The sequence below is a fragment of the Ctenopharyngodon idella genome, chromosome 3 (genome assembly GCF_019924925.1).
Source record: "Ctenopharyngodon idella isolate HZGC_01 chromosome 3, HZGC01, whole genome shotgun sequence".
NCBI classification, from domain to species: Eukaryota; Metazoa; Chordata; class Actinopteri; order Cypriniformes; family Xenocyprididae; genus Ctenopharyngodon; species Ctenopharyngodon idella.
In genome coordinates, this window is record NC_067222.1 from 35,680,489 (window position 1) to 35,707,047 (window position 26,559).

Genomic DNA, 26,559 nt, shown 5'->3' on the forward strand with positions numbered 1-26,559 from the left:
TGTCATTTCTGCACAATTATCAACTTTTCTGGAGCTCCGACCACCTGAATTCATATGCATGGATACAAAATTATATCAGCAGGGAGCAGACAGCTCATTTGTCCATTATGCAGAAAATAATCTCTGGTACCCTTTAAAAATGCATCCAATCAAGACTCAGAAAAGCATGAAACTTTATTATGCCCTTAAAAGACTCTTTTCTCTTGATGATTCATTTTCATACCTTGTTTTTCAATTTATTCATTTTCAGTAAGCAGTGTTTGGATGTTGAAAGAAGAAACATCAGACATTTAATTTCTTAGACAACACATCCATTGAAATACATCCGTGAGGGGTTCAAAGTCTCTTCCACATGTCATAAAAGCTCTGGATCTGTTTAAATGCAGAAATACCCTGCAAGCATTTCATTAGTCCATTTGTCAAAGCACTTTTTCTGCACAGAAGGTATTTCATTAGATGTACAGGAAGCATATTATATGAAATATAGAACATATAGGTGCATTCAAATAAAAGGATTTTTCTGCACTGAAGGTTGTGGAATTATTAAAGCCAACCAACATTAAACAAACTCTTTCACTGCTTTCATCTAGATGACTAAATCATGAATCTCATTTCATAGCATATGCTGCAATTTTTGTCGTAGACTGTATTGATTGCACTGCAGTGGATGATATCTCTATAATTCACCTTCTGTGTCCTTCATAGTGCTGGCACAGAGACAGCAACACAACAACTCATTTCTACTGCTCTCTAAATGCATCCGAACTACACTTTATACTTCTGCGAGACAATGTTGAGTACAACAACCAATGCAGTGCAGAATGCCAGCTTTATTAGCAAAATTAGAGAAAAATTACCTTAGTTTTTAAGATAATTATGTACTAAAATAAATAGCTTAAAGGCCCACTTAAGTGCCTTGAAATGCAGAGCATCATTCAATGCGTTGATGTAATTTCCACTGAAACAGGAAGACAGGGCGGGACATATCAAAAAGCCCTCCCTTTTTTTAAATAGCCAATAGCATTTCGTTTATATCACATCTCGGCCAGAGCCGTTGAGCTCGGTAAAACCTCAGTAATCTCTAACTGTTTCACCTCCTAAGCCCTGTGCCAAATGGCACACTTCATAGCACTTTCGGTCTTGTGGACTTACAATGGCTGTGTCCGCGTGTCCGTTAAGTCCACGAGACCGGAGAGTTTCCCATTTGTCAATTTTAGGTTTCAGAAGGGTGCTCACGAGCGCCCCCTTTGTGGTCGATATGCGCCCTCGAGGCACACTTTTGCAGAGCCCGCACTGGTGCTCTGCAGCAGACATCTTCCCGACAGTCAAAGAGGCATTACGTCATAAAAGTGCGGACTGAAAAAACTTATGTCGCACGGTAGCTTATAGATAATGGTAAGGCTAACATATTCATACTTAAAGCCAAAAAAACTTTTTTTGATTTCATTCCGCCAAACCGCCTTCCTTATTCAAAATACGGAAAAAACGGAGCAGGCGTCGCATCAGTTCCGTAAGTTGAATAGGGAAGGCGGAGAACGTACAGCGTAAGCTTTTTGAAGAATATGGAAGGCGGTCTGGCGGAAGCTACATATTTTACTTCATAACTTGTTAAATATGGATATTTTTTTACACAAACGCATCGCTTCGCTTGAGAAGGCCTTTATTAACCCTCTGGAGCCGTGTGGAATATGTTTATGATGGATGGATGTGGATGGAGACACTTTCTTCAGCTCATACTCATGAACCCTGTTCACTGCCATTATAAAGCTCAGATGCATCAGGATATTTATTAATATAACTCTGATTGTGTTCGTCAGAAAGAAGAAAGTCATATACACCTAGGATGGCTTGAGGGTGAGTAAAGCTTGATCTAATATTCATTTGAAAGTGAATTAATCCTTTAAAGGTAGAAGATATACAAAACCCATTGCTGATAAATATTTTTTAAAATGAAAAACAAATAGATTTTAAACAAATGCTAATAACAGTTTTTTTTTTTAAAAATGTTCTTTACCAAAATGGTCTTGGATCTGTCTGAAAAGCAAAAAAGTTGTTCATTTACAAACAATGCAGAGAATCTGAGAGTGGGGCTCTGGTATTGATAACATAAGACAGGATAACTTTGGATATACTGTGGCAGATTTTGATCTGCTTGTGCTGAAAGGAATCTGAGACTGGATGCCATGCACAAACACCATCAGATGTCTTCAGCCAAAACACTGGAGCAAATTTACTGCAACCTTTTCACTGAAAGAAACTATTTGAAGGAGCAGCAGTATATAACAGATGAAGAAAGGAACATCCCAAAGCCCTGGTCTTTGACATTATGCAGACCCGTGGCATGCGGCTCGCAGCTTATCTGCCATAAATATGACAGCAGCTAAAGCTCCAGGTGCACAAAGCAGAGAAATATCCAGACGCACATCAGTGACAATTCAGTGTCTGAGAAGGAATGCATCCCTGCCGGGTTCCAAATGTCGCATTCATTTCCTTTATAACCAGAGGACTTTATCAGGGTGAATCCTTCATTTGTGTGGTGAAGAACTGCGAATAGGTTGACTATTATTGTATGACTACTGATATATATCAGATTTAGTAAAAGTTAAGGTAGGTAACCCCTTAGAGAAATTTGATATGATATATATATATATATACAAAATTCATGAAAAAATCCCCATTTTCTCACAACTATAAATACATCTCAGAACTACACACCAACTTGTACAAAAAACAAAGTGTCATGTCAAAATCTAATATTTTAGTCAAAAACAATCTCTTTTGTCAGAATCAATCTTTGGCCTCAGATGACACACAGATGACACAAAAACCTAACAAATACACAGAATACTTTCCTGCCTAGTGAACACTATAGTGAGATCAATTCTCTCTCTCTCCAGTGTTAGGATGCATTTAATAAGATAACATAACATAACATAACATAACATAACATAACATAACATAACATAAAACAACATAACATAAAAAAACATAACATAAAACATAATATAACATAACATATAACATAACATAAAACATAATATAACATAACATAAAAAATAAAACAACATAACATAAAATAACATAACATAACATCATAACATAAAACAACATAACATAGCATAATATAAATTCAGTTGTTGCACAAGCAATTTTAAAGAGAATACCAAAATAATATAAAGCATTACAAACATTTACATGGGTATAAACCAAAGGGAAAATAAAACATTTACGTAGCAAGTTCCGCATATATGGTTGATTGTGGTAACAGCATAAATGTAAAATTTTATCAAATAACTTCCAACAGATAAGAGAACATAAACACATTTTGAAATAGATAAAATAAGGGAGAAAGTAAAAATAAACCAAATCATTAAGGCACAGACGAAAAAAATCTGTGGAAAATGGACACCATTTTATTATCAAGAGCTGTTTAATGTTTCCTGGTCATGATGAATTTTTTTCCATTTAACGCTCTAATAAAAGTTCACACCACTAGCTCCAAACCGAAACTTCAGCAGGGAAAAAAAAGATGTGGAAAAAGATTGTATAGATTATTAGATTTGTGGATCATAAGGTTACAAAGAACATTCCTAACATAAAAAAAAAAGAAAATTCACTGCCAGGATCCACAAATATTTGAAAATCTTACATTGAGCTTATCAGAGATCAGCAATTAAAGATGATAAACCTAAGAAGTGAATATAATGCTCTGTACCTTGTGTATTTATAGAAAACAAATGAGAGCATTTGTTAAAAAAACCAGGGTTGAATTAAAAATAATGGGGCATTTTATATGTATTTGTAATATTGACTGTTCTCATACTGTGTTTTCCAGTATTCCTGATTCATTAACAAGGGTTTATTCCCCCCTATAAACCGTGAAGCAGAGAAACGGGTGTAGTACACAATAAAATCTACAGTGTATATTTACAAGTCTTTAGATTAAATATATTTTAAGATGATTTTTTTGCTGTTAGACTGAAGAGGGTGTTCTTAACATCTCCAAATACAAAGCAGCTAAGGTATCTTTGTCCCTTTCTCAAAAGGAACATCTGGCTTTCTTTAATTTACGTTTTTCATGGCAGATGTATGTTGTGGTTGGCAACTCCAAAAAACTTGGCTGATTGTTTGTTGTAATTTTAAATTACATGTTTATTGAGTAGAAGATCTGATCCTGTAGACCGTTCTACTGCTCTATCTCCCTCTCTCTGGGAGTATAAGGATCAGATGCTTTTGGTTTTATATCACATTTCACTGAAGGCAAATAAATGCGCTTCTATGGGTCTGTGATGTACCAACGGATATGAAAATATGTCTCCATTTTCAAAAGGTATGTTGGCAGGTGTCAAAGTCCCACTCCTGCTGTGAACACGTCCTACATGAGCGGTAAAAACAGAGAGTGATAAAATGTCTCTTAAAATTCAACCCTGAATGGAAACAAGTCTACATTTAATCTTTTTTATGTTTGACATTTTTAAAAACAAACAGAACAGATGAAATAGAAGCTCTAAGTATATTACAAAATTCTTTACAAAATGTCTCCTTCAGCATGTACTCTGAGGAACCGTATAAATAAATAGCACAATATAATTTTTTTTTAATGAAATACAGCCTTGTCTTGCCAATAAATGTCTATTTGGCCAGCATCTCACCATACAGAAAGAAAATATTGAATATTATTAAAATTAAGACATAATTAAGTAATAGGATATCGTGTTGTTATCAGACTACTGAGTGAAACAGTACGTTCTCCGTTTCTGAACAAAACAAAGATATTGACCACTATTTTTAGTTCCAACTGATGTTCTTGTTTTATTCACAATTTTACACTCAATGGAACACACTGAACCCGGTAGCAAGGCAGCAACGGCAGCAAGGTAGTCTGCCGTGTTTTGGTGGTTTAAAGGGTTAGTTGACCCAAAAATGAAAATTCTGTCGTTTATTACTCACGCTCATGCCGTTTTACACCCGTAAGACCTTCGTTAATCTTCGGAACGCAAATTGAGATATTTTTGTTGAAATCCGATGGCTCAGTGAGGCCTACATAGGGAGCAATGACATTTCCTCTCTCAAGATCCATAAAGGTACTAAAAACATATTTAAATCAGTTCATGTGAGTACAGTGGTTCAATATTAATATTATAAAGCGACGAGAATATTTTTGGTGCGCCAAAAAAAAAAAAAAAAAACGAATTATTTAGTGATGGCCGATTTCAAAACACTGCTTCAGGAAGATTCTGAGCGTAATGAATCAGCGTGTCGAATCCGCAGTTCGGAGCGCCAAAGTCACGTGATTTCAGCAGTTTGGCGGTTTGACAGGCGATCCGAATCATGATTCGACACGCTGATTCATAACGCTCCGAATCTTCCTGAAGCAGTGTTTTGAAATCAGCCATCACTAAATAAGTCGTTATTTTGTTTTTTTTGGCGCACCAAAAATATTCTCGTCGCTTTATAATATTAATATTGATCCACTGTACTCACATGAACTGATTTAAATATGTTTTTAGTACATTAATGGATCTTGAGAGAGGAAATGTCATTGCTCCCTATGTAGGCCTTACGGAGCCATCGGATTTAAACAAAAATATCTTAATTTGTGTTCTGAAGATCAACGAAGGTCTTACGGGTGTAGAACGGCACGAGGGTGAGTAATAAATGACAGAATTTTCATTTTTGGGTGAACTAACCCTTTAATATCTGCTAAGGTTGTGTGAATTAACAAAACAAATCAATTGGTGGTTTAATATTTGCTAATGGTTGTGTGAATTACCAGGAAACAAAACAAAACAAAAAAAGGGATAGTTCACTCAAAAATGAAAATTCTGTCATTATTTACTCACCTTCATGTCGTTTCAAACCTGTATGACTTTCGTAGATCTGTGGAACAAAAAAGGAGAATTTTTGAAGAATGTTCACGCTGCGTTTATGTAGTAAAGGTAATTGGTGGTTCTGAAGCTCCAAAAAAGACAGAAAAAAACATAAAATGGTCCACTTGAGTGCTTTAAAGCCATCTAATCTTGTTGTGTGAGTAACAGACTGAAAGTCATAATTCACTATTAATCTTGCTTGACATCTCTGTTCACAATTCATATTCATTGTATGGAGAAGAGCTGCTCGGGCACCCTGTTAAATATCTCCTTTTTGTGTTCCACAGAAGAAAGCAAGACATACATGCTTGGAATGACATGACAGGGTGAATAAATGATGAAAGAATTTTCATTTTGGGGTGAAAATTCCTCCCAAAATCCCTCATGACGTCTGCTACTAGAGGTTCCAGGCTCTTTGTAACCCACAAGCAATGATTTATAGGAAAGTATAATGCGCTCCACTACTTTAGATCTTATCTTACCTATCAAAACTCATTCCTAGTTCCTAAAAAGTGAAAAGGTTAGACTGTGATGAAGATCTCGTGTCTTCTTATGTTGTCTGAGCCTGAGGACAGACTTCATGGTTCTTCTGCCAAACCAAAGCTCTGGTTTTCATCATCGTGACGGTTCCAGCACCGATCTGCGTTGATCTCATTACAGATAGAGGAGCGACTCATTTTCTTAAAACTGGATGAACACCTACTTTTATGAGCATCAGAATTTTGTGGCTTGAGTTTTGACTCCAGGTAAAGGTCACGGGACATTATAATGTCCCTTCATAAAGTCTTATTACTGCTGTAGGATTGTGGCACCACTGTCAGCCTGGCACCGCTCTCCTGTCTGCTTGCTTTTCTCCATGGATATCATTTTCAAAATGTTTTCAGGAAACTGAGCAAGGAAGACCTCCAAGGACATTCACAGTTTAAGTCATCGACTCTCTTCAATTTTCCAGAAATTTTAATGGTGGAAAAGACACAGAAAACGTTAGCAGAGACAGTTCATTTAATGTTGTATTCCTAATTAACTTTTATTAGTGTTTGCTTATTTGCACTTTTCCCCCCAGAGTTTTGGGCAGTTAAGAAAACATATCTGAAGGTAATTATAAGCTGTTATTATGCCACGTTCATGCCATGTCGTAATTACGAGAAGACAACCCGTGACGTTCTACACGGAGCTGTTCTCGTCCTCTGAATTATGTGTTTCTAAACTGTCGACGCCCTAAAGAATCTGCCGCAATCAACTGGTCGGAGTGCTCAGAAAAGTTTAAAGCCACGTTCACACAGCAACAGGATATGGTTGTCAGTCCTGTATTTGAGTCCTTAAAGGGATAGTTCACCCAAAAATTATCCCATGATTTACTCACCCTCAAGCCATCCTAGGTGTATATGACTATTTTCTTTCAGACGAACACAATCGGAGATATATTTAAAAATGTCCTTAGTCCTCCAAGGTTTATAATGATTGTGAATGGGGGGCTGCGTTTTGAAGCCAAAAATAATGCATCCATCCATAGAAAAAGTAATCCATACGACTCCAGGGGGTTAATAAAGGCCTTCTGAAGCGAAGCAATGCATTTTTGTAAGAAAAATATCCATATTTAAAACTTTATAAATTCAAATAAATAGCTTCCGGCGGACGAACCCGTAAGACCTTTGTTCATCTTCAGAACACAAATTAAGATATTTTTGATGAAATCCGATGGCTCAGTGAGACCTCTAATTGCCAGCAATGTCACTGAACTTCCCAAGATCCAGAAAGGTACTCAAAACATATTTAAAACAGTTCATGTGAGTACAGTGGTTCAGCCTTTATATTATAAAGCGATGAGAATAGTTTTTGTGTGCCAAAAAAACAAAATAACGACTTTTCAACAATATCTAGTGATGGGTGATTTCAAAACACTGCTTTATGAAGCTTCGAAGCTTTACGAATCTTTTGTTTCAAATCAGTGGTTCGGAGCACCAAAGTCACGTGATTTCAGTAAACGAGGCTTCGTTTACGCGATCCGAACCACTGATTCGAAACAAAAGATTCATAAAGCTTCATGAAGCAGTGTTTTGAAAATGGCCATCACTAGATATTGTTGAAAAGTCGTTATTTTGGGTTTTTTGCCGCACAAAAAGCATTCTCATCAGTGACACTGCTGGCAATGTAGGCCTCACTGAGCTATTGGATTTCTTCAAAAATATCTTAATTTGTGTTCTGAAGATGAACGAAAGTCTTACAGGTGTGGAACGACATGAGGGCGAGTAATTAATGACAATTTTCATTTTTGGGTGAACTAACCCTTTAATACGGTTGGTTACATTCACGTAACGTTACATTTTCTGGACTCACAACCGCATTCTTGGAAAATTCGCGCTGTGTGAACAGAACAGGACTGGACAACTAGTTGTCTGTCAAGTCATACAGTGGGAGAGAGCCGCTATGCTAAGGGGTTTTCGTGTGTGTCATTTCACTTTCAGTAACTTACAGCAAGGTCGATATGAGCTGTGTGTCATCTTAAGGATTTAGATACAGTCACGTTGATGACATTGATGAACTCGCGGCTCAATTGGACTCTGTCCTATCAAAAGTGATAAGATTTTTCAGTTTTATGGACGTCGCCATCTTTGATATTACTTTGGTCACTGTCGCTATGGTTACTAGTAAGAAGCTACTGTAAGTTGCTGTGTGAACGGAACATTTCGATACTCACACATTTAAGTAAATGCGTTTAAGAAAACTGACAGTTTGAACGTAGCCAAGTTGTAATTACGAGTTCTACAATGACGTGAATTCCAACATGGCGCGTCTCTTGTGCCTAATTTCGGAGGCGCGCGTCTGACTGTTTCTATAGCAACCGGAGCTTCTAACGGTCGCCGCAGTGACGCGATGACTTTACTAATCGGCGATTGGCTCTTATTTAGAAGGCGGGACTTATTCTGCCATATTGCGCGTTGCACTTTCTTTCATTCAAAACAATACGAGTGATGCGTCTTGTGTTATTCTGTAGTCTTTGTTATTACAAGGAAGCTGTATTTGCTTTGACAAAGTTTTCAATTTTCTTTTCAGAAAAATGATCAAGGTTTTCCTTGCTGACAAAATATTCCAACACTTTGCTTATGGAACGTCTACATATTTAATATTCACATCACAATCTGAATGTAATTATAGGCCAGCCCTACAAACGGCTTGGACACAAGGCAGCGCTTGTGCTCTCCACACGGACGCCAAAGAACATTACGTCCTGACTCACCTGTTCCTTCATTATTTTTTGCAGAGAAATAAAATGAAACCATGCATAATTATGAGCGACAGCTGGCTTATTTTTCTTGACGTTCATTGCTAAATAAAATTCATCGTATATATGCAAACAAAGACCAGTAAAAAAAGGCAATGAGAGGTGATTTGCAATTTAGTTTCTTTAATATAATCTTATTTACACTGAATTTTTTTCAGAAATGTTTAGTACATAGTAAGTTACATTACTCTTGCATCGAATAAACAATGACACTCAGGACCTAATAATTGTACAATGTGATGATACCGGTCACATTACTTGGAAAAAGGTTTTTTCTTAGAGAAATATGAAAACAACTGTAACTTCAGGCAAAGTCCATACTCATCTTCAAGCTCACTAGCCATTCCCACAAGTACACAACATTAAACGTCACCTCTTTTGTGTTTTATGCAAGTTTAAAAACATTTCACCACTCTAGGCATTCACGGCCTTTTGGGAAAAACAGAAAACTTCATTTTTGCACACTTGTCAAAGACACAAATTCCGACCGATCCGATACACATTAAGTGAGGAAAGAGACATTTTAAGACAGAACCAAGAATATAAAGGTGATGGATTTTATTGCATATATCACAAATATGAACATGACCACCGGGGCCCAGCCTACATTACTTGCTGACTCCATCCAGGTCAAAGGTCGGGTGTCGTCCTCTAAACGTCCTGAAGAATCAGCAGCAGGTTTAAATACTTTGATTCATACATAAAATAAAAGAGATTAGTGTACAGCTTTCACAAGAATTCAGCCTTCTCTGAAAACTACGGAATAATGGAAATAGCAGCAATACTTAAAAAGACATTACATGGTAATAAATAATTGGTTAAAAAAAAAAAAAAAAAACGAAGACGAAGAGAGCGAGAGAGAAAAAGACAAAAGTGGTTGAATAAACACTATGAGGTTGGCTCATTCTTTACATTTACAAAGAATAATCAGGTGCCATGCACATCAAGCACTACATAATGAAATCCAAGACACTCCCCTGCTCTTTCAACACACCAAAACCTGGACCAAACACCTCTCTCCGTCAGAGACCAGAGAGGCAGCTAAACTGAGCCGAAGGACATCAGCGATCGTCCACAGGGGAATAAACACTCCATGATGGGCGATTGTACACGTGCCAGCCAAAGTGCTGAATGTTACTCGAAGCAGTGGTTTCAATGAAAGAGCCGCGAATAACAGTCTGGAGGTGACTTTTAATAGTACGTTAAGTTAAAACAGTTAATGCTAAGTTACCATATGACTATGGCTAGATTCATTTGGAAAAGATTAACAGGGTCCATCAAAATTAAGGACAAAAAGAGCTCCTTTAAAACATTCGCCATCCGTTTGCTTTGCGAAACTAAAGTTACGAGTCGAGTTTAGGTGTGTTAACGGACACAATGGATTCGAATGTTGTTCAAGAAGGTGACACAGAAGTAGACTTGCTTCAAAATCTGCATATTAAAACACCATTCATTTAGCATTACCTTTAAAAAGTAGGTCTTTTGTTGACAACAGAGGAATGCTCATTGGATTAAAAAAGTAAAAAAAAAAAAAAAAAAAAAAAAATGATTTTTATGCGACGAAAATACTGGCTCACTCCGGAAACCTGCTGACTTTAAAAGGGCTTTGGGTCCTTCTCTAGACTGCACATGATCGTTGTGCTTCAGGTGAAGAACATTAACACATGGGCGCTGTTACATTCACAGTTCCCATGAGAGGACTAAGACTTGCCGTTAAGCATGTTCTTGATCTCAGACCAAAAAAAAAAAAAAAAAAAAAAAAAAAAATTTCAATAATACATTTCAAGCAATCAAGTTAAAATTTCTACAATGAGAACTGATGAGTACAGGAAATGGATACCACTGAAATGCCATCCTATAGTACTGAACAGGATGTGAAGAAATAAAATAGATAGTACAGAAACAATTGGAGACGTTACATACATAACGAGCATGACAACGCTGACCACCCTTGTCCTTCGAGACACATTTGCTGTAGGTAAACTGGTTTAATGGTCACAGGCTCTGTATGTTAAAATACTCCACCTAGACTAAAACATGAGCTCTATTTCATGTAGACCACAGGCTCAGCGAGGCTCTACGTACTGCAGCACAAACATACTCGCATTACAGTCAGACGCTATCAACCCACCGCTTCAGTGACAAAGACAATACAAACTGGATTTTTGAGAAAAAATAAATGTTGATCAGATTTCTCCGTAACTTATGTGGTAATGCGCAAACAATTACCGAATCACACCGTGAGGAATCGTTAGTCTTTTGAGAGTTTTGCCCCTGGGTGGTCGCTCCCCTCCGTTGCAGTCTCAGGCTGGCGGGTGATGCTAAAGTCTGTCAGGAGACACCAGTCCGTCTGTCCTAGAGAAGGGGAGGGGGGTGAGAGGGATGGCTGGGGCTGTTTGGTGGGTTTGCTGCCATTGCTGGCTGGCTGGACAGGGCACTCGCTCACTCCACTGCAAAGCCACACGTCTCCTCCACGGCCGTTAGGAGCTTCTCGTAGAGCTTCTCGTATGACTCGTAAGGCGGGATGTCGATTCGGTTGAAGCTGAAAGAATATGCAAGAAGTGAGTATTTCAGTATTTCTGCAGGAGCTCTGACTTCATTCCAGTCCTGTCATGCATTTGTATAGTTTGATATTTATGAAATTACTTTAATTTTAGTAAAGTGCCATATGACCATTTTTACACTCCATTCTCTGGCCTGTTTTTTTTTTTTTTTTTTTTTTTTTTTACTACCATGCCTTTAAAAAACATACATACATAAATCATTCCAATATGCTGATTTGGTGTTCAAGAAACATTTCTTATTATTATCACTATTGAAAACAGTGTTGAGTTCAAAAGAACAATTATTTAAAAAATAAATCCTCTGTAGCAATCTTAATTTCATTTAATATCACTCTTAATCAATTTATCCCTTTAAGCCCTGAAGTTGTTTTTTCCTGAGTGACACAAAAGTAAAGACTCCAACTCTAGCAAGGACAGTCAAAAGGTTGTTATCGTTTGATAAAAAACGTTTTACATTTTTAGAAGAAACAAATGATTACATTTGGACATTCTTATGCTGAGAAACTGCTGATAAAAAGACAAAACAATATATAATATTTTATTATAATTATAGTTATCTTTCTTATTTGACATGCAATAACTCATGAAGGAAATAAGGTAGGAGGACAAGGTGACATTCCTCTACATGTGAACTGCATCAAATTTTGTGGTGATAGCATAAAGTAATCAAAAGTTACAGCATTTTGAACCGAGGTTGATTTTGGACTCATTTTAATCGGGAGCATCCACTGCAAGTAATGATGTGCCAGTTTCTACGATCTGTGCATGTTTCCTGAAGTTATAAGTGAAAAACATGTGAAAGCTACATTTGTTAGCGCCTGTGGGGTGTTATCATAGCCTAACTTCATGAGGATTATCTCGTGATTAACACATTGGATTATGTTGACTTTGGACTCATTTTAATCATGAGAATCTGCTGTAAATAATGATGTGCCATTTTCCACAATTGTATGTTTCTTGCTTCATGAAGTTACGAGCGAAAACGTGACAAATGCCACATCGGTATAGTATTTACATATGGGTCTTGTGGGGCTTCATGTACAAAAACTCGGTCATGTTTAACTAAAGCCCAGAACAATTATGCTTAATGTATTCTACTCCGTGAGTCCAATGACAAATGACACATGACTATCTGAGCTGTATTCTGTTTTTGACACATTGCAGTATATAGTACAAAAAAGTATTTCATAAATTATGAAAACCTTTTTTTATTTATCAGCGAATAACTCAGCACTACTTAGGAGTTAAATTCTACAAAAGTTAAAAAAAAACTTTTGAATAGGACATTTGAATCTCAAATAAGATGAAGAGATTTTTTCATGGAAACTTGGATTAATCATATGACATGACCACTTTAAGACAACAGAAAGTGTATATTTAATTTTTTGGAAAACCAGGGCTTGACATTAACACCCGCCAAATGCGGGTGGATTTCAGCATTGGTGTGGAACACAGTCACTCATACTAGCCACTTTGGCAGGTTGAATTTTATATATAATATACATTTTTCAAATTGTAGTCTTTTAAAAAGGCATTGAAATAATAAACTAACTGTAATGTAGTGTTGTCAAAAATATGAATTTTTCAATACTGAAATATCTGAAACTTTTCTCTCTGTTTTTGCACTCTCATCTCTCCAACAGTGAGTTGACACAAATCCTCCTCCCCTCACTCACTCATTTAATTTGCTCTGGATGAATATTGTTGGTGTTACAGGGCATGAATTTCAGCATGGGATTGCGTGTATTGCGCATACTTTTACTCATTCCCGCAGATTTTGTGCTAACACCCAAAGTGTGAGCACATAAACCCGCCTCTCAGTACTAAATTGAGTTCCATTTTGGCTGCTTATTGTACTTAAATGGTGAAATACACACAAAATAATGTCAAGATGCGGGTCTTGGCGAGTATTCATATAAACACAGTCAGTTGTGTTTTAAGTGAACGTAAACAGTTGAGAAAGAAAATGCACGTGTAACTGTTTAATGGATCCGTACGTCAGGCCTTAAAGTGACAGTAGCCTAATATACCTGCTGCCAAATTATGAGATATTAAAAATATCTATATATCTCCCATGGTATCGATGTCAAAATTGTGGCCAGTGAAAATGCTGAGTGGCTAGTAAAAAAAAACCCACTAGCCACAGTGGCTGGTGAGCAAAAAAGTTAAAGTTAAGCCCTGTTGAAAACAAAACAGATCTTTTGCATCTTTTATTAGTTTCAGGTTTATAGCTAAATCTTACCATGTGTGGGCTTTGGGCAGGTTGTCTGTGTTGGCATCAATTAAATGAATAGTGAAGAGTCTTGGTCCTGCAGAACCTGTAGAACCTTACAAAGATACATTCTAGTTATCACTGTTCTCCTAATCATCACACTCAACAGAAGTGAGCAAGAACACAATCTACTTTAAAAAGACACATTCACAACTCATGTAGCTTCCATATTGTTAAAAGTGAATCAGATTATTCAGAAGGATGTAAGGTAGGGATGGGCTTGATATTTGTTTGGAAGGGGAACCTATGAAACATGTTAGGCTATGGTCTTTTTGGGTAAAACTGTCCTGCCTGTGTGGTCTTAGATTAAAAAAAGAATAATGTGTAAAAAACAATTTCATAATGTGCATGTACAGTTTTCTTTAGAATAATATGCATTGATAAATTGTGCATAATAATTGATAAACTCTGGTTTCATGTTACCTTTAGTCAAGGAATTTTTCACTAGGTTTAAGGCCAATACAAACTAAATAGTGACAGACTAGGAAGTTTTGACAAGCACAATATGTCAAGTATATTGAAAGTACACATGGCTTATCCATTAGCCACCTTGCAGTGCTTTGAAGCCTTGTAGAGGAACGCGTGTGGAGCCTGTGACGAACTGTAGCAGTCTGCCTCTCCTCTCTTCGTCAAACGATTCAACTGCCTGCCAGAACCACTTCACTATGTTACTGTCAGCCACACAGTGCTTAAGCCGCGTGTTGGCCTTCCAGTCGTTCAGATCGATCTTCCCCAAACCACCGATGATCAGCTACAAGGCAGAGAGAAACACATTAACATTATTTCTGAGAGGGGCAGGCCTATATGAGCAATTTTTTTGATGGACATACACTACCGTACCTCTTTGGGGTCAGTAAGATTTCGTTTTCTTTCAAAGAATTGACTCTTTATTTAGCAAGGATGCATGAAATTGGTCAAAAAAAAAATTGCATAACTGTTTACAACATTGATAGTAATAATAAATGTTTCTGAGCAGCAAATCATCACATTAGAATGATTTCTGAAGGACCATGTGACTGAAGACTGGAGTAATGATGCTGAAAATTCAGCTTTGATCATAGGAATAAATAGCATTTTAAAATATTTAAATAGAAAAGAGTTGCAATATTTCACAGTAATACTGTTCTTATTGTATTTTTCAAATATATGCAGCCTTGGTGAACGCAAGAAATTAAAAAAAAAAAAAAAAAAAACAAAACAAAACAAAAAAACTTACTATCCCCAAACCTTTGAACAGCAGTGTATAAAAAGGGGGGAAAAAACCAAACAAACAAAAAAACAATATAAAAATAGCATTACTTTATACAATTTCTATTAGCCATTATGTTTCCTAAATAATGTGTAATTAGATTAATTAGATTTCACCATCCCTAATCGTTTCAGGACTATGAGAGCAACAGGACTACTATTAATAATGTCTCTGATGTTTAATAAGGTATCAGCTGCAAATAAATAAATAAATAAATACATTCACGGTTATTTTAAAGGATGGATTCAAAGTGGATTCAATCATTCATTTGCATCATCACACAAAAATGTCAATAGTGGCATATATAGTGGCAATATACTGATCTAAAGAAATGAAAATGGTTCATGTCATATGATTGAATCCACTTTGAATTTAAAACAATATATAAACAATAAAAAAAAAAACCTTCTCATAGTAGTTAATTTACTTAATGCCATTTAATAACTTAAATGCAGATGGAATGAACAAATTCTTAAACTGGTTTAGTCTACAGCTTGGCATTCTTAACCTCCTACCTAATGGCAACATTTCAAATTCAGGATTCAGAATGTGTTCAGTTGCCGTTTAATATCTTGCTTATCCTGTGTTTATTTTGTGTCGAAAGCATACCTTATTTTTTTTTTTATTGAACTTATTATTACTGTATTGTGCTTCTTGCAATAAACATTTTGAAGTTTGTTGGCTATTATAGCTGTTTGGCTAAAATGTCATTATTAGTGTTATGATTCTTCTTTGCTCTACTTTTAATGTCTCTGATATTATTCAGAGCAGTGCCTTCAACAGCCTGTGTGTCTGAAATGAAATGGATTACCTCAAGTTCCTTGTTGTCAAAAGGCTTGAGCAGATGCTGTGGAATGAGTTCGTTGAAGCCTTTCTGCAAGGCGAGGAACTGGGCCTCAATGCCTCGCATGAACCTCCAGTTGACATACAGCCTAACAGAGACACAATCAATCATTAGAGATCTGCAGTGGAACATGGAGAATGCTAACAGGCAACTGCGCCCCACGGTACTCCACTAACAACCTCCGATTCATTTCTATTTGGCAATGACTCCCAGACAATAAAGACTCATAAAAATTGACATCCCAATAACATTCTTGATCGGTAGCTTATATACATTCAGGGTTCACTCAATCAAACTGACAGTGGAAAAAGCAGTGAGGCTCCTAAAACCTATGCCAAGCCCCTTTAGCGAGGGTGACTGCTGCCCTCTGCTGGCTGACTGTCTCTGAGAGAGTGATTATGAATCTGCTGTGCCTGGTAGTCCATAAGCTTGCTCCTCTTCATACCTCACATATTCTTTCTTGTTCTCCTCTGTGACTGGGATGTTCTTGCCATTTGGTTTCAGCTCATGTTGGAGGAATTTGCCGAAAGCATTATGTTCTACGCAGAAAGTGTGGTCCAAAACAGATGTGATGTCATTCTCTCTGAAAAACACAAGAAAAATATAGCAAAGTTATTCATATTGTTGCTTACATTCAACAGGCTACCCATTACAGTCCATAAATACCAAGCTGTTTGTTTGGCCACAATGAACCCAAAATATGCCAGGGCTTAAAGACATGATTTTCTTAAAGCAAAATATGCTTTATTTAATTCTATTGAAACTGAATTAGACATTTCTTATGAAATTCACTCACAGGATCCAGACGAGGCTCTTGTGCAGCTCTGGGTCCACAGTCTCAAGGTCACAAAGCTGGATTGGCTTCCCCAGGAGCTGCTTGTAGAAAGGCAAAGTGAAGCCTCCATTGATGTAGTGCCCATGGAAAACAGCCAGACCCATAATCCGCCCAACAAAGTGGAAGTAAGACAAGTGGTCCTGAAAAAACAGCAGAGGGCGTGATAGGAAAGTTAATGAGACCCTGCAGCAGAGGAACATAGTCAACCTTTTAAAGCACACATGACGAACACAAGGTCCAAGCAGCACAGTCTTTGATAAATTTCTTCATAACATACTGATTTACTGGGTCTTGTTTAAGAGTAGGGCTGCAACAACTAATCGATAAAATCGATAGTGAAAATCGTTGACAACGAATGTCCGTATTGATTAGTTTCGTCTACCCACCGTGCACAGAAAAGTTCGCCAGTCTTGTCAAATTACAGCACTGAATAACGCACTTCTATGGACAAAATGTATCTAAAAATAGCTGTGGAAATAGAGTGAGCTGCTGCGGCAAAGGTACGTGATCCAAGCTGCCCAAAACATGAGAATTCTTTATTTTAAGCTTCAAGCTAATGCATTAACGTAATGTTTGACATGGCCAAAGACTTTAAAGAGACTTTGACAGATGCGTGTGTTGTTTAATGTGTGATGTGTTCCCTCAGTGCAAAATTTTCATTTTACGGTTATATCCTTATCTGTAAGCGTTACAAATTCACGTGAGTATTTCTATTTTGCATGAAGGCTCATCCTGACAGTCAGCGTTAAACTTCACACTTTAAACAGATGGGACGCATCAGAGAGGGAGACAAAGCATTCATTTTGCTGAAATATCTGTTGGACGTTAAATTTAGGTTGAAAAGTCAACATGTAATTCAAGTATTTCATAGGAGTGGTAACTGTAAAGGGATAACTGCGTGTAATTGAATATAAATCTAAGATGTTTCTTACATATACATGATAAAGGAATAATATTAAGAGGTTACTGTGTTAAGAGTGAATGTTTGTTCCTGCAGAACATTCCTCTTATCTGTTGACAATGAGTTTGTGTTTTTCTTCATTATCTTTACTTTTATCTTCACTTGTAATGTAGGGATGTAAACTGTCTTTTTGCTTTATAGCTCTTTTGCATATATCATAGATATATTCACTATATATGTTTTCATTAGCATTCAGTTGGCACGTTTGTTTGAAGGACAGTATTGGGCAGGATATGGAATAGTGTGTTTTGTCAATAAAATAAAATAAGAAAACTGGTCTTTTTATCCAATTAATCTAAGAAATAATCAGCCAACTAATTGATTATCAAAACAATGGTTAGTTGCAGCCCTATTTAAGAGAGAAATCCCAAGCACAGGTCACCAAATGACTTACAGGGTTGATGGATGAATCTGGGTTGATCTGTAGTGTGTAGATGTTATCAGTTGAGTACTGAAACAGGCCGTAGTATGGATTTAGCATCTCATGACAGAGAAGATATAACCACTCCCTGGAATAAGACAGGAATTCAGACAAAGAAGTCAGATAGACTTTTTTAGAAGATGCTCATATCTTAGTCTTGCTGGCTGCAGTTCAATCTAAACTCTGTGCTCAACAGGGGAACACCTGCAATATCGTGAACATGATACCCTGCATGCTGATAAGCCTGGCTGAGATTCAGCTAAACTGTTGAAATTATAAAGTCAAGTCTGGCGTATGAAAAGAGATGGGGGAATAATGAGGCACAAGGGAAATTAATTAATGAGAACCTTTCATATGGAACAGATTCATATGCTACCTAGCAACACCACCGTAATCCAGCCCCTCCTCTCCTCTAAACTTCACCATCAGCCGCTTCTTCAGGTCTTTGGGTCTCATCTTCATGATCTGCCTATAAGACTCCTATTGCACAGATAGAGCAGCACTTAGAGCAGTGACATCAGTGAAACATTAATTTACATAAATTATACAGAATTAAATTAAAGGGATAGTTCACCCTAAAATAAAAATTAAGTCTGAAAAATATTCGTCCATATAATGGCAGTGAATAGCGACCAGTATCAAGCTTGTTTAAAAAAAAAAAAAAAAAAAAAAAAAAAAAAAAGACACAAAAGATTCACAGAATGATCCCATGCGACGTGTCGTATATTCCAAGTGTTCTGGGGGTATATGATAGGGTTTGGTGAAAAACAAAATTAAATTTAATGTATTATTTAACAAAATTCTTGACCTAGGCTATCTCTGCATGACATGCGCATTTTGTGATACTCTATTAGCGCCAAAGTTCACTATGTCTCACCCAGAAAAAGCACACAAGTTGTGAGAACTGAAGATTAACAAAAATACGACATGAGGGTGAGTAAATGATGACTTAATTTTCATTTAGGGTGAACTATCCCTTTAAACAATTAAAAATGAAACATTTTAACCTAGCCTAAAATGATGTGTACATTGCTATTTGGCCATTTTTTTTTAATGTCACAAAAAAAAATCAGATGCAAATTTTAAAATGTTGCTTTAAAAAGTAAGGGATCTTTTATTCAGCAAGGACATAAAATTTGATCAAAATGACAGTATAGACATTTATGTTACAAAAATGTATACATTTCAAATAAGTGCTGATAAATCTTGAAAAAAAATGGATGACTGTTTCCACAAAAATATAAAGCAGCACAACTAATTAGAGTCATGTGACACTGAAGTAATGACTGCTGAAAATTCAGCTTTGATATCACAGGAATAAGTAAAATTTAAAAATATATTAAAATAGAAAAAGTTTGATTGTAATGTTAGTTTTATTTGTAATATTTCAAATTATAACTGTTTTTACTGTATTTTTGATCAAATAAATGCAATCTTGGTGAACAGACTTCTTTCAAAACCATAAAAAACATCTTACTGACCCCTAACTTTTGAATGTTAGTGTACACTGAGATGAAAATACAAACATTTTTTTCTTTGGAATAACGGGCAGTGATGAATTGCACAGTAAAACCAGAAATGTGTATTGAAGTAAATAAAGTGATATATACATAAAAACATGTTGCTGTGACCAAAAATTGCAGTTACTAAAGATACTGAAATTGGTGTCCTACTGTTAGAGACTAAAAATCAAGCAAATCAAATCGTGATGCATGTATCAGTCACTTCCAATGGCAAAAACATTTCCACAGTGCTGTTAGAACTAAATTACGTATGCTAACATGGCTGGTACTATTCAGCTTTGTGACTGCAAGTACCTCAAAGATCTCCTCACGGGACACTTCTATGCGGCAGTGGCCGGCCTGAGGCTGCTGCAGGGAGAGCTCATGCCGGAGAACTTTAAGTTTTTGTACCAGATCTCTCTCGTAGCGCACCGGTAACTCCCCGTCACCCTCCTCCATTCCAACCTCCATCTGTACGGGCAGAGCCTGGCTCGACTCCTTCACCTGAGAGTGCTGGCTGCTCATCACATTCAAAACACACACAAATGTCACATGTGATCCAATTCCTCCGCACTTTCATAGCAGTTTATCAAACCACTGGACCAATGTAATTTTCATGCATCATTTGGGTTACACTCCCACTAGGGACGATTAGGAATTAAATGTTGAGAATTAATTTAATAAACCCTTATACAAGCAAGCAATTATCATTACTAGCAAGTTTAATTACACAAGGATGATTTATTCATTGTGGTGAATAATTAACAGGATAATTTAAGAGCTGGGATGAGTAATCAGATGTTATAAGCAGTGCCGATGTGAAAGATGTTTTACCTCATGATGTGGTGTAACCTGGGGTCGGTGAATTGCGTGGTTCTATTATTGTGGTCGACAAAATAAATTCGTCCTGACACAGTGCTCCTGATCTCCCAGCCGGGCGGCAGAGGGCCCAGCTCCTCACAACTCACGCTGTTCAAATCCCTGAAGGAGCAAGCGCACCCATCACACCTGCTGCTCAACACATATAACGGTGACCTAAAACTCTGCCTATTTACCTTCTTCCTGAGTGGGAAATTAACTTCTTTTTGTCCACCAGCCACAGTGGCAGGTGAATGCCCTATTTTACCAGCCACTGAGATTTTAATCAAACATTTTTATTTTTGTTCATTCAAACACACTACCATTTAAAAGTTTAGGTTAAGATTTTGTAATTTATTCAATTATTATCTATGTTGAAAAAGGTTGTGCTGTAATATTTTTGTTACAACCATAATACATTTATCAGGATTCTTTGATGAACAGTTTAAAAACTAAGGCTGCTCTCTAATAGTCGACTAATCGTTAGTCAACAAGAAGAGGTTTAGTCGACCAAAATTGGTATTTGTTAGTTGCAGAAAAAAAAACCTCCACAGGAAGTGGCGAAATCACACAGTCTGTGTGACGGACAGATTGTTAACGGCAGGAAATTCAAACATTCGCCAATCATTCATTATTCATCGACCTCAAATATGGCTTAACACTTGAAACAAGTAAGTAGTACCAACTTTACAAGTCTTTTCACTCTAACGTTAACCTAGGTAAATGTGCGCATATCATGGAGGCGCCGGTGCGATCACTTTTCAGCTTAAAATGCTCCGTTATTTTTTGGTCATACAGATAAGAATAATCCAACATTCGAAATTGTAAATGGTTTGCTTTTACTTCTGTAAACTCTCAACAACAACAAAACGTTGTGCTTTGTAAAATAATGAAAACAAACAGGATGCGCTTTCTGCCGTCTCGGTCTCGAGCAAACTGAGCGCGTCACAAAAACGAACCGAAACTCAGCATATACTTGCCTCACAGACATGAGAAATATATATACAGAAAGCTTGAAATGTCTACTTTTAAACGAATCAATTCAAATCCTACACAAATTTTCTCAGATTATGTAATCTGTATGAATTGTGCATATGCAGTGCACAGCATAAATGAGCATGTCAAAATCATTCAGGAAAATAAGATTTTCTTATCAAGGTGATAAAATGTTGTGTAGCAAAAATGAGTACACTGAGTTACTAAGTTACTTTTCTGGTGTAAGTTTAAGGCAATGTTTGATCAACATGTAAGAATGTTGAACCAAAACATTTAAAGAGAAGTAATTTCTTGACAATTAAAAGTGTTATATAGCCCACTGAATCATTCTCAGACTTAATGCTGACAACAATGGAAGCACTTGGGAGAGAACTGTCAGGAGACTTATTTCTTAGCACAAAAGAGGACAGTGGTACAAGAGGATTACCAAATCATTGTTTTAAGTGTGAAAATATAGCAAAAGTAACACAGAAATTCAAAAACAATGGACTTGTGACAAGGCCCCTGAAATAATCAGGCCTTCATTTTAAGCTTTCATTTAGTGATGAGGGATTTTTTTGCTAGACAAAGAGCAGGAGAAATACCAAGCGAGTGTCTCAGAGCCAGCAAAAGCTATGAAAAGAGTGACTGTTTATCTCACAGAGTAAGATGCAGCCTGCAGAAATGACATGCATGGTTGTTGTTCTCACTGGAACTACCTACTGTAGCCAAAGCACAATAGTCAGTTAGCAATTTCCAAAGCCCATATTTACAAAATATAGATTCTGGGAATCAATACTCTGGTCTCATGAGACCAAATCAATCATTTTGGATCTAACAGCATCCAAAATGTTATGGTGTTGCTAGAGAAGGAGTACAGTGAGAAGTGCCTGGTTCCCACAGTAAAGTTCAGTGGTAGTAAAGCTCTTATATAGGGATGTATGAGTGCTGAAGGTGTGAGGGAGTTGTGCTTTATCAATGCTGTCATGAATTCCCACACCACTGTGTAATTTAATAAATGTAATTTTAAAATTAAAACAGAAGATGTTACCCTTTTCTCATTCCCTGCATTGTTGGGCATTTTTTCAACATGACAATGAGGGTATGCATTCTCCCAAGGTAAAAAACCTTCTGTGGACATGTATTACACTTAATCTTAACACTCTTGAGCACCTCTGAGGGATTCTGTAGAGACGTGTTGAGCAACACTCCCCATTAAAGATCAGAGCATTTAAGGATTCATCATCCAGGAGTTAAACAGGACAGATGTGACAATTTGTCATGAACTTGTACACTCCGTGCCAAGAAGGGTCAGAGCAGTATATTCAAAATTACGGAGGGCATACTAAGTACTAGAATATTATACATTTGTTGAATTAAATCTATGGTGTACTCATTTCTGCAATCCTTCATTTAAACAAAATTGGCTAATTTACTTATTTCATGGCTATTAATGACATATATTTCTCAGTTTTTATTATGTATATGTTTAATACATTTTAGTTTTGCCATCTTTCCATGAATTGTATTAGTGATCATAAAGAAAATACACCTTTTGTATTTGTTCAGAGGGGGTGTACTCATTTATGCTGTGCACTGTAGGTGCGTCCACTACTGTGGATATGACGAGTCAGCAGAAAACACTAGTTTATCAATAAATTAGTACAATTTTCAGACAGTCTCCTGCTGTTTTTTCATGCCACATTCATAATAATTACGTTTGCTGATTAGGCTACGTATTATATATAGGCAATTAAAGGCTCATTTATGTTTATTAATGTAAACGCACAATAATTCGACTAATCGCTTAAATTAATGACTGAATATCCTTGCTGAATATAACTTTTCTCCATTCAAATGGAGCAAGTACTTATTGCCCTAATAGAAAAAAAAAACAAAACAGCCTTTTTAAAGGCATTACATTACAAACATGGCCACCAAGTAGAAAGACTTATCTTATTACAGAGATGTTGGCGCAACTAAAGATCCAAACAAATAGTCAACAGTATATAAGAACTTTTTCAAAACATACACACATGCATGTTGAATATATAAGCATGTTGTTGGGCCAATCTGAAAAAGGCCCATTTAAGAGGTCACATTCTACAGTGACTGATTGAGCAAAATAACCTGCCACTGCGCAAAAAGCATCTGCGGTTGACTAGTGCCTTGTGTTGATTTCCCACCCTTCCCTCATCACTAACAGGCTTTTTCTTAAGTCTCTTTCCTCATGCTCCTGAGGTCATTATTATGATGATGAGCAAACTATTAAGCTTCACAATGTCAACAGTATAAGTGAGATTGCTGATTATCAAGTTAGCTGATTGTGGACATTAAAGAGCTGCGATTAGAGCGATATCACAACAGCAATCAAACAGGGGCAATCGTTATTTCAGCAAAGGCGGTAGTGATTAAACCTACCGGGGTATTCTAGGATCATGCCAGGTGCTCACGCCAGTCTGTGTGTGCAGAAAATAGACTTGGCCCTGCACAGTGGTCCTTTGCTCTGTATTAGAAAACAGAAGAGACACATGTTATGAGTGAATGAGCAACAACGGTTTACACGTAACCTGAATGAGCGCCAGGGCTATTGCAACAGGACACTGAGCATCCAGTTCTCAGACTGCACACAGCTAGTGTGGCATGTCTAGTCTGAGATTTAATTACACTGGCACCGTCCACTGGTCACAGCAGAGGACTCGACCACAACACCAGCAGGGTCAGGCACAGTTACACTCCAATGAGAGGCTTTACCACAGCCAATCCACCTGTATAATGCGGGCCGCAGTAGCCACAAGGCTCAGCTAAAGCAGCGGTGTCACATAGAATAGACTTCTTTCAGAGCTCAGTCTCTCCAGTTCACTGCACTTCAGTAGCCTGTACACAGAGCGCTAAGCTGTATTAGTCTCCGTGGACTCTAGCAGTACTGAGGGTAAGAGATCAGGTATACACACTGGGAAGTTCAAAACTACATGGTTTTTAGTTAAATATGTATATATAAATCTTTTATTGCTTTAAAAAAAGAATGGTGACTTGCAGATTATACATAATGACAGGAAAATTGCTCACACCAGGTGATTTGAAGTGTATTAAAGTAGGTGAAAAGCAGTGCCTCGATACCAGTGGTGTTTTAAAGCACTGGCACTAAAAATAAAAAGCTAAAACAATTAGATAAAAATAAATAAAAACAAAATAAAAAATCTAGGTAAACTTTACTAAATCGACCATGCTAATGCGCACACACTTACCGTAGCCCTCAGGGAGGTCAGGGGACTGGTGTCCGTGTGGTCGGTTTTGGGGGGTGTGTGCGTGCCCTCGGGAATCTTGATTTCTGATCCGTTGTGCTTGGAGTCGCTGCTCCTGATTGGGTGACTCAAGTGCACGGCAGTTTCCTCCGCCAGCGGCCCCTGTGGGATCTGTGTATGGCATGGGCTCCTCCATGAAGCAGCTGAGAGGCCGTCCGGGCCCCGAGTCCTCAAAAACGGGCCTGAAACATTAAAGATCAAATGTGAAAACACACTGCACACAGACACGCTAACATTAAGGACAACATAAAAATGTCCCTGATATTTTAATAACTGTCACAGGAACTATCCTACACAATTAAACCATTCATATTCAAATTTTCATAATCTATCAAGACATGTAATAACTTTCATGTAACATTTCTGAAATTACTATTCAGCCGATTTAACACAGGCCACATAGGTGTGGATAAGTAATATCATAATCACACTCATATCAAATCCTGGTGAATAAAAAGAAAGTTCCACCCTGTTTTCCAGTCTGGGCCAGTGTTGATGAAAAAAAAACAGTGATGAAGTGTGAGACTAAAGGCCCCAATTTACTTCGAGAAATCGAAAAACGAACTGATGTGACGTCATTTCGAACAAAATTAGGCCAAAACGAACTCCGTTTGAAACAGCTTGCCAAAGCTGAACTTTTGGTAAACACCTTTGTATAACCATTGGTCTGTGGCGATTACGTAAAATTATGCTCTGCCTTATTTCTCATCAAAATATTTTCCATTTTATTTCTCCTGTTCAATCCGTGGAGTTCAGACGTCCGTGAGTGAAAACATAAGCCCATTGGAGAGCTGCTTTATAGTAGAAGTTGTACTTCTGATGAAACGAAACACTGACACTGTTTTTCATGTTTAATACGGTGAAGCTGCTTGTTTTTAAGCAATATATTGTATAAAGTGCTATATAAATAAACGTGATGTGACTTTGCTAGAGTGCCGAATTGCAGAGCTTGTGCAAACAAGCATATCCACACGGCTATGATCAGATGATTTTCTTATGCTTTATTAAAATGCTTGTTGTTTTCTCAATTTTGTTGTGTGTTCATTTTGTTATTGAGAACACACGCAGCACATATTTACATATTCATCTAAACGGCGCTCTCAGCAGTGTGGGTGGCGTCAGATGTTCGATAACAATATACGCTGCTACATCGAACTTCATTTTACCCCCTAAACGAAGAACGAAAAAGAACTTCGCCATGAGTATACTGGGGCCTCAACTGGTCTTTAGGAAGTTCAAATAAAGTGCTTTTTATCTGGGCAGGTAGCCGTCAGTTCCAGCAGTAAATAAATATGCATCTTCAGGACAGAAGACGACTTACCCTTCATTCTCTACCAGTCCTCTACAGTCGACCACAGGCCCTCCACTGCCAATTCTGTCTCTGGTTTGCAGGCTCACTACAAAATGGAGAAAATTATTTAAGAAAAGTTTTTACATTGAGGCCCTTCGTTTAGCAGAAAATATTCATTAAGCGATGATAAATTGGTTTTAGTTTGATCATTTATATTCAATTTCACAGTGAAATGTCCAGTATTTGGACAAAAAGTTTAAACTTCAATGCATTAAATATAAAATATCAAACTAAGTGGGATCTGCAAACAAATAATGCTAGTGTTTTTT

General features: G+C 37.1%; 1 protein-coding gene across 3 annotated transcripts in view; it reads right to left on the reverse strand.

The window, feature by feature from the left end:
* Nucleotides 1-9,259: 9,259 nt before the first annotated feature.
* Nucleotides 9,260-26,559, reverse strand: part of smurf1 (SMAD specific E3 ubiquitin protein ligase 1) — a 44,962-nt gene continuing 27,662 nt past the window's right edge. Inside the window, exons 6-18 of one of the 3 annotated variants that reach the window (XM_051887622.1) lie at nucleotides 26,261-26,336; nucleotides 24,883-25,121; nucleotides 24,056-24,140; nucleotides 20,636-20,782; nucleotides 20,117-20,318; nucleotides 18,676-18,779; nucleotides 18,273-18,387; nucleotides 16,879-17,057; nucleotides 16,528-16,665; nucleotides 16,050-16,170; nucleotides 14,539-14,740; nucleotides 13,960-14,035; nucleotides 9,260-11,695 (exon numbers count right to left, since the gene is read on the reverse strand). In XM_051887622.1, the coding sequence (XP_051743582.1) occupies nucleotides 11,596-11,695; nucleotides 13,960-14,035; nucleotides 14,539-14,740; nucleotides 16,050-16,170; nucleotides 16,528-16,665; nucleotides 16,879-17,057; nucleotides 18,273-18,387; nucleotides 18,676-18,779; nucleotides 20,117-20,318; nucleotides 20,636-20,782; nucleotides 24,056-24,140; nucleotides 24,883-25,121; nucleotides 26,261-26,336 (1,784 nt within the window). In that variant the 3' untranslated portion in view covers nucleotides 9,260-11,595. Of the gene's footprint in view, nucleotides 11,696-13,959; nucleotides 14,045-14,538; nucleotides 14,741-16,049; nucleotides 16,171-16,527; nucleotides 16,666-16,878; nucleotides 17,058-18,272; nucleotides 18,388-18,675; nucleotides 18,780-20,116; nucleotides 20,319-20,635; nucleotides 20,783-24,055; nucleotides 24,141-24,882; nucleotides 25,122-26,260; nucleotides 26,337-26,559 lie in introns of all 3 variants that reach the window. The other 2 variants (XM_051887621.1, XM_051887623.1) reach the window with 2 other exon arrangements.